Source organism: Spea bombifrons, chromosome 3 (assembly GCF_027358695.1).
Source record: "Spea bombifrons isolate aSpeBom1 chromosome 3, aSpeBom1.2.pri, whole genome shotgun sequence".
Lineage (NCBI taxonomy): Eukaryota > Metazoa > Chordata > Amphibia > Anura > Pelobatidae > Spea > Spea bombifrons.
Window position 1 is genome coordinate 116,438,579 of NC_071089.1, and position 8,766 is coordinate 116,447,344.

The following is an 8,766-nucleotide window of genomic DNA, read 5'->3' on the forward strand; positions in this document are numbered from 1 at the left end:
GTAAAATATCATTCTGTCTCCACCTACAGATGACAGAGGGAATTACCTTCACATTTCTCTCTAAACCACGGCATGACTACTAAGTTTGCCAAATCCAAAACTGAAAAGAAAACTTGTCAACATTTCAAATGGCCAAAGGGACGCCTTTCTTTTAAAGGGTGTGGTTAGAGGTGTGGCTAGGGGGCGGGACTTTATCAAAGCTTTTCATGTATCTTCAAGATATTTAAGTAAATGAGTACAGACTTAAAAATATTCTTTACAACCTTTATTTTTATTAGCAAGTCTACAGCTATTATAGGGGTTTTTTATCCAAAAAACATTTTACTTGTTTGTCTTCCAAATAAAGAATAAAACCATAAGACATAATTGTTTAGAATACAGAATTATTGGAGCATAATTACTGTTTATCTCAAAATATAAATACCCCCAGCGCTGTATACAGTAATAACCCCAAAGCGCTGTATACAGTAATAACCCCCCAGTGCTGCATATAGTAATATATTCCCAGCACTGTATACAGTAATAACCCCCAGCGCCGTATACAGTAATAACTCCCAAGCATTGTATACACTAATAACTAGAATCGTGCATTCGTATTCGGGCGAACATGAAAACGATCACGAAGGATGCGTTTTCGTTGTTCAGCCCGAATACCGAACATATGAACATGGCGACACACAGCACAAAGAATCTTCGTTCAGCGCTTTCGTTTACTAGACTACCTGGTCCCTTCCCCGTCTAGCCTATGCGGCATCGCAGGGGTTAATAGAAGTGGAAATCCATAGGTTCGCCGCCAGGAGTTAAAGGGCCGTGCGAGCTACTCTATTGGTCGCCAGCAGGGGCCATCAACTTCATTAAAGACGTTCTTATGGCCCTTTAACTCCTGACGGCGAAGCTATGTATTTCTGCTCCTGTTAACCCCTGCGATGCTGTGTAGATAACGGCAGCGGAAATCCCTAGGTTCGCCGTCAGGAGTTAAAGACATTTAACTCTTGGAGCAGAGAGACAGGCCAAGTTCCCCGTCAGGAGTTAAAGGGCCATGCAAGTGACTCTAATGCAGGCGACCAATAGACTCACTTGCACGGACCTTTAACATCTGACAGCGGAACTTGGCCTGTCTCCCCACTTCAAGCGTTAAAGGTCCATACGAGCAACTCTATTGGTCGTTCATATGGACCTTTAACTCTTGGAGTGGGGAGACCAGAAGTGCCCCCTGCTGGCAACCAATAGAGCCGCTCGAACAGACTTTTAAAATCCTGGTGCCAAAACTCGGCCGGGGCCTGCTCCAAGAGTTAAAGGTCCGTACGAACGACCAATAGAGTTGCTTGTATGAACCTTTAATTCTTAAAGCGGGCCCAGGCCACATTCCGCCATCAGATGTTCAAGGTCTGTGTGAGCAAATCTATTGGTTGCCTGTAGGAGCCTCTTCTGGCATCAACCTATTGGTTGATTACTGTATACAAAGCTGCTGGCTGTGCTCAAGGATTTTTTTTTTTATATGGGGCTTCCCCTCTCCCATTAACCCCTGCGATGCTGCGTAGATAAGGTAGGCTAGATGGGGAAAGGACCTGGGAGGTTAGTAAACAAAGATGAACACGAAGATAGAAGATGAAGAGAAAGGAGCAGATAGAAGACAGATGATAATAAAGAAGAAAAAAGATGCGGAAGAAGATGCAGAAGTGGAAGTGGTTTGCAGAGAATGTAGTAAAATATTTAAAGAGTGTGAGAGGGAGAATGAATGAGAATGATAATGTGAGAGAGTGAGTAAGAGTGTGAGAGAGTGTGAGTGAATGGGGGCCCCCAAATTTCACATGAAACTTTGGAGCTTTTCACTTTGGTTTTGCCCAATTCGTTGGGGTCTGGCCTCGTTTTCTGAGTCTTGAACGAATCGCTGAATTTACCAAAATTTGCTTAAGTTGCAATTCTTACGAATCCGAATGCACAAGTCTAATATCCAGACACATATATAATAACTAGACTTGGGCACCGACCAAGTCTTCGTGTTTGTCTTGGTGAAAGAAAAAACTTTTCGTATTCCACAAATATTCGTGTTCGTTTGGGGGTTAAAGGGGGTTAACACTGTAATAGTTAGCAGCAGCTTTGGCACCAGGATTTAAAAGGTCCGAAAGAGCCCCTCTATTGGTTGCCGGCAGGGGATTCCTCTGACATCAACCAAGGAAGGGCAGCCCAAAGACCCAAACAGGATCTTCTTTGGACTACACCTAATGACACAAGGAAGACACCACGACCGAACACAGGATTACTTTTATCTTTATCACATTTTCTGCTTTTTGTGATTATTTTTCTGTAATGTCGCTAGGTGTGTTACACGCAAGCTCTCTACACGCCATATGCCGGATAATCCCTGCTAGGAGTTCCTGTCACTTCCCCATTTGATCAGCACAATATACCCGGCCTGTCAGCATCACGTTGTTACTCGCTCTTATATATTGCCCTGGAATTCACGCTGACCGTATATACTCCATACCTCCGAATACAGAACGCTGCCCCAGAACAAACACCGAGACGAGGAAAATCCGCTGGAAAAGACATTCGCACAGAATGGAAACCCCTTCAGTCAAGATTTCTAATATAAAAAGGCTGTTTGTGGGTCTGAACTTCATTCTCCTGACACAGAATCGAGGAAAGAAGACAAACACAAAGAATGGATCTAACAAGCAGCTCGTTCTTACTGCTCGTAAGTCAACAACCCCGACACTCCTTATTTTTATGTAAAGCGACAGGTATGGGGTTAGGTTCATGACTTTAACATTTTGACTGTAACAGATGGTCTTATTAAATTCATAGCATACGAGAAGGAGTCAGTGGGTTTTTTAGCAGATTAGATTAAAATAACAGTTCTAGAACACATACACACAACAAATATACATTTTTAGTATAATTGAAAACTGATTTTAATGTAATAATAATAATAAAATTCCCCATTAATCAAAGCATGAGATCTATGAGTACTGGGGGTTCTAAGCGATCATCACCTGAATAGTCTGTAATATTGGCTCCTGTCTCAGGTGGCTTTGCTTGTGGGGCTGTCTACAGCGAACTTCCTCCCAGAAGAATATTCTTCAGAGAAAGGAGAGAATGAGGAGACAAAATGCACGATGAAAAGGATCAGACGCTTCCCTCGTAGAATGAGCGTTAATATCAGCGATATCGACAACGATTATCTGAGCTCCCTGCAGGAGGACGTTCAGAGCAGCTTCCTTGCACCTTGGGACTACAGGTCAGTCTTCAGGCTTCAGCCTCAGAAGAAGCAAATCAAAGAAATGAAGAACCATCAACATCTAACACACACAGCCAATCAAATGAACACACACAGAAAGTCATATTAACAAATATGGACACTAACACACTCAAATACTAACACACATAGACACACCTCTTACACATCCAGACACTCACACTAACACATACACCAAGACACTTACACTAACACAGACACACATAAGACATAGTCAATCACATTAATACAGAGACTCACACTAACACACCCAGATGCACACACGATCACACAGCACACTATCACACATCCAATCACGCTAACACAAACATCAATACACTAATACACACACCCAGACACTCATAGTAACACATACACCAAGATACTGTACTAACACACCCACCCAGACACTTACACTTACACACCCAGACACTTGCCCCATGCGCTAAACTAAATGGTGTAAAAAAAATTCATCATGGATAGAACATACTTGAAATTAATAAAACCTGGTCGCAATGTCCATAATGGACTGGACAGAGAAAACTTGGATGTATTGCAATTCCATGTCTACTTTGCCTCTTTTGGCTCCATCTAACCAAGGTTATGTACCCTGAGACCTGTATTGGTTAGGTTTGGGTGTCTGGCCAACTGCTTCTATATCCAACAAGTCTATGTATATCACAACCCATGGGGGGGTCTGGTGACGAGAGGGAGTCCAATAATCAGAGAGCATCCAGTACATAAACTAAAGTGTAAGCCATTCCTGCAGGATACCCCTCTGGTGTGATAATATACCGTATATTCCGGCGTATAAGACGACTTTTTAACCCCAAAAAATCTTCTTAAAAGTGGGGGGTCGTCTTATACGCCGGGTACTTACCAAGCCGGAGGTTCCCACGAAGCCACCAATCTCTCTAATCACTACGCGCCGGCTATTGATGCCGAGCGCAGGGATGCCGTCATGTCCCGGCGCCCGGCATCAATTGCCGGCGCGTAGTGATGAGGGAGCAGGGAAGCCCGAGGTCTGGCACTTGAGACCTCGGCTTCCCTGCTCTCTAATCACTAGGCGCCGGCTATTGATGCCGAGCGCAGGGATGACGTCATGTCCCGGCGCCCTGCATCAATAGCCGGCGCGTAGTGATTAGAGAGCAGGGAAGCCGAGGTCTGAAGTGCCAGACGTCGGGCTCCCACAACTGGATGGAAGAAAGAAGACAGAAGATAAGGTAAGAGATGGGGAGAAAGGGACAAAGGGGGGAGAAATATATATATATATATATATATATATATACACACACACTGGTGTGTATATATATATATATATATATATATACTGGTGTGTGTATATATATATATATATATATATATATATATATACATACGTGTGTGTGTGTGTATATATATATATATATATATATATATATTGACGTCACTTCCGGCGCTCTGCATTACAAGTCGGCACCGGGACCGAACAGGGAGACTCGCCGCAGAGGAGAGAGAGAGAGGGGCGCCGAGCGGGTAAACGAAAACCACTCGGCGCCCCTCTCTCTCCTCCGCTTCAAAAAACAAACAAAAAAAAAGCGCTTGGGGCGGCAAAGTGCCGCCCCTTCTAAAGTGCCGCCTGGGGCAATTGCCCCAGTCTGCCCCATTATAGGGCCGGCCCTGTATATATATATATATATATATATATATATATATATATATATATACATGTGTGTGTAAAGGCAGGGGTGTGTGGTGAGGGCAGTGTATAAATGTGTATGTATGGACAGGCATATGTGTAGATATATATATAGATATATATATTATATATGTGTGTGTGTGTGTGTGTGTGAGGGCAGTGCATGTATGTATATGTCAGCAAATCAACCAGCAAATCACCGGTAAGGTACATCGCTTGCCGTGATTGGCTGGTTGTTGTATACTGGGTAGAGGGGTAGTCTTATACGGCGAGTATAGTCCAAACTCTATATTTGGACTGTAAAAGTTGGGGGTCGTCTTATACGCCCAGTCGTCTTATACGCCGGAATATACGGTATATGTGCCTAGGCCGATCCAGGCGGTAAAGTATGGCAAACAGAAGTAATGAAAGTAATTATGTTGAATTAATCCTTCCATGTGTAATTTTTTTGACAGCCTCAACGTGGACCCCAACAGATACCCTTCGGTCATCTCTGAAGCCAACTGCCTCACTTTAGTCTGCGTCGACTCTGATGGAAAGGAGAACCCGGATCTGGGAGCCCATCCTATCCACCGGGATGTACTGGTTCTCCGCAGAGACGAGAGAGACTGCGATTATACGTACAGACTGGACACCCAGACAGTCGCTGTGGGGTGTACATGTGTCCGAACCCAATAGCCAATGAGCATCGAGCTTAGCAGATTTTACTTGTGGTAAATTTAAATAATGAACCCTGTATTTCTTCTGTAACCTACATACATTCATATTTATTCTTCTACACAATATATACTGAGCACAGATTACTAGATTTTATTTATGTATTTATTTTCAGGAACTTTTTGGCCAAAATATGATATTTGATTGAATCGAATAAAATTTATTATGTGTTTGAGGAATGGAATATTCTGTTTATTTGTATTATTTATCGTCTTCTTTTTAAACTGACAAGTACTTGTCACTAGTCGCTATTCCATCAGCATGCGCAGCCTGAAGATTCACTATGAATAATATATTATAAATGGAAGAACTGAACACATTGCTCTTCGTGTTTTTCATTTTTTTTTATGACAATTGCCTCTTAACTAGAGTACCCCAGATGGGTTCTTTTTAAACACCCTGATTCTGGGGAATCTCACGTTTTAAAGAACATCTATATAATTCTGGCAGTTTTATGGCAAATATTAAAAGGCGATGATCGCTTTTTAAAGGTGGGAGTTTTTTCGATGTAGTTTTTTGGGTTTGTAACGGTAATAATGGGCAGCCAGCGATAACCCATAAACTATATATTTCTGGAAAGTAGGTAATTGGTGGCATTTCACTCCGGGGGGGGCTTCGGACGCTTGTCCTGCAGCCGTCTAACACGGGTCTCTGTCGAAGTCATCTTTGAGCTGTTACACAAACTGCTTACATGTTGCTCTATTAAATATATTCTAAGGTTATTTGCCCTTGATCTAGCTGCAGCCCCCAATAGTTAACAAGGACCCCAGAACAGGATATTTTTTAAAACAAATCAACATTAATTTATGTCATTTTAAATTCTTCAATTGTTTTGGCCAAAACATTTAACGCTGACCATATATTTCGCCTATAAAATCTGACTAATATTCCATCTTTGTAAAAGTAGTTAAGTCCCGGCAGAGGGGGTAGAGCAATCAAAGAAAGGTCTTAGTCGCTACAACAAATTAGTCTTGTAAATAATTAGTGCTGCTCACTTAAGATGTGAAAATTATTAACAATTGAAAAAAGCATAGAAATAGTAAGGGGACCTAACAAGTATTTGACAAATCAATTGTATCAAGTGTTAATTAAAAGATTACTGTGATTAAGTTAAGAAAATAAAACAGAAAAAGTGACATTTACTACATTAAAATAACAGAAATTATACTTATGACCAAACTGTAGATCAATATTGCTTGAAGACTCAGACTCAATAGACAGGACCGAAAAAATCAATCAAAAGAATAACTATTAGTGTTCTCTGATAAAAAAAAAAATGTTCGAAAGAAGAATTACAAGTAGATGGTATCCCACGTACAAAAATAGAGCAATGTTCTGCTCTGCTGTATGGAGGGGTTTAATCAACCAGGTGGCTTTCGGGGCAGCTTCTTGCAAATCACTAACAGAGTGGGCACTCAATATCCAAATTGTGACAAGCTGTCAGTGTCTCAAAAGTGTAACAAAATGACCCATATGACCCGTATACTAAGCCAGACACAGACTATGGTACAGCGCAACTCATATTACTACAGTATATACTGAGCCAGTTATTAATGGTGGTACAGCATAACTCTCATCACTATATACAGAATGAGAAATAGACAGTGGTATAGTGTAACTTCTATTACCATATACAAAGCCAGGCATTGGCATACCTCCCAATAAGACATACTGAGCCAGACATTGACAGTGGTACAATATAATTCCTAACACTATATACTGAGCCAGACACAGACAATGGTACAGAATAACTTCCATCACTATATACTGAACCAGACAAAGACCATGGTACAGAATAGCTCCCATTACTATATGCTGAGTAACACACAGACAGTGAAACAGCATTACTCTATACAAATCCAGACATTGATTGTGGTACAGCATAACTCCCATCACCTTATACTGAGCCAAGCATTGAATGTGTGCAGTATAACTCCCTTCAATATATACTGAGCCAGACACAAATGGTGGTACAGTATAACTCCCATCGCTATATACTGGGCCAGACACTGGCATTGTACCACGTAACTCCCACAACTATGTACTGAGTTAGACATTGAAAGTGGTACAGCATAACTCAGATTACTATATATAGATCCAGACATTGATGGTGGTACATCACAACTCCAATCACTACATACTGAACAAGATACTGTCAGTTTACAGCATAACTTTTATAACTATGTACTGAGCAAGATATTGACAGTGGTACAGCATGTTTCCCATCACTATATGCAGAGCCAGTACTGCATAACTCCCATCACTATATACTGAGTCAGACACATAAACTGGTACATCATAACTCCTATTAATATATGGCGACTGCCTATAGAGAGAGGTAGGGACAGTTGTAAAGCATAACTCCCTTTACTATATACTAGGCCAGACATTGACTGTGTACAGCATAACCCTATAATGACTCTGGACACCCATAAGGAGCAGATAGGTAAAGCTCATCGAGATGAGCCAGATTAAATTCCAAAATAAAACTGTTCATAAAACCCAATATCATTAGATCAGTTCTTTCCAGACGTGTGCATTTGGATTTGTAGGAATCTCCAAAAAGGAGGGCAATCCCTGAACAAATTTATTTAATTTCCAGATTAAGAAATGACCCTGAATTTCATCCGAAACGAAAGGGCAGGAAACCAAAATTGTTACCCTGAAAAGAAATTAGTAAAAACTAAAAAAAAAATTCATCCAAAATGATTTTGGACCATCTGTCTTTAATTATGATTGCATATTATGATTTTAATGCACTTTAAATGTATTCCTTATAATTCCACTGGGTGTGTTACACGCGAGTTTTCTAAACGCCATATGCAGGATAATCCCTGCTAGGAGTTGCTGTCACTTCCCCATTTGATCAGCACAATATACCCGGCCTGTCAGCGTCACTTTGTTACTCGCTCTTATATATTGTCCTGGAATTTGCGCTGACCGTATATACTCCATACCTCCGAATACAGATCGCTGCCCAAGAAAGACACCGAGACGAGGAAAATCCGCTGGAAAAGACATTCGCACAGAATGGAAACCCCTTCAATCAAGATTTCTGATATAAAAAGGCTGTTTGTGGGGCTGAACTTCATTCTCCTGACACAGAATCGAGGACAGAGGACAAACACGAAGA

The 8,766-nt window shown here is 41.3% G+C and overlaps 1 protein-coding gene across 1 annotated transcript; it reads left to right on the forward strand.

Moving 5' to 3' along the window:
• The first annotated feature begins 2,665 nt into the window (after positions 1-2,665).
• Positions 2,666-5,594, forward strand: LOC128484168 (interleukin-17A-like). The gene is made up of 3 exons (XM_053460487.1): positions 2,666-2,698; positions 3,030-3,241; positions 5,372-5,594. The coding sequence occupies exons 1-3, from the start codon at positions 2,666-2,668 to the stop codon at positions 5,592-5,594; spliced, it is 468 nt and encodes a 155-aa protein (XP_053316462.1).
• Positions 5,595-8,766: the final 3,172 nt, after the last annotated feature.

What these genes read in the sequence shown, in the direction of transcription:
- LOC128484168 (XM_053460487.1), top strand. Translation starts at nt 2,666, where the DNA reads ATGGATCTAACAAGCAGCTCGTTCTTACTGCTC. An exon ending in GCAGCTCGTTCTTACTGCTC is followed by an intron (nt 2,699 to 3,029) that starts GTAAGTCAACAA and finishes CTCCTGTCTCAG; the next exon opens with GTGGCTTTGCTTGTGGGGCT. An exon ending in CTTGCACCTTGGGACTACAG is followed by an intron (nt 3,242 to 5,371) that starts GTCAGTCTTCAG and finishes TTTTTTTGACAG; the next exon opens with CCTCAACGTGGACCCCAACA.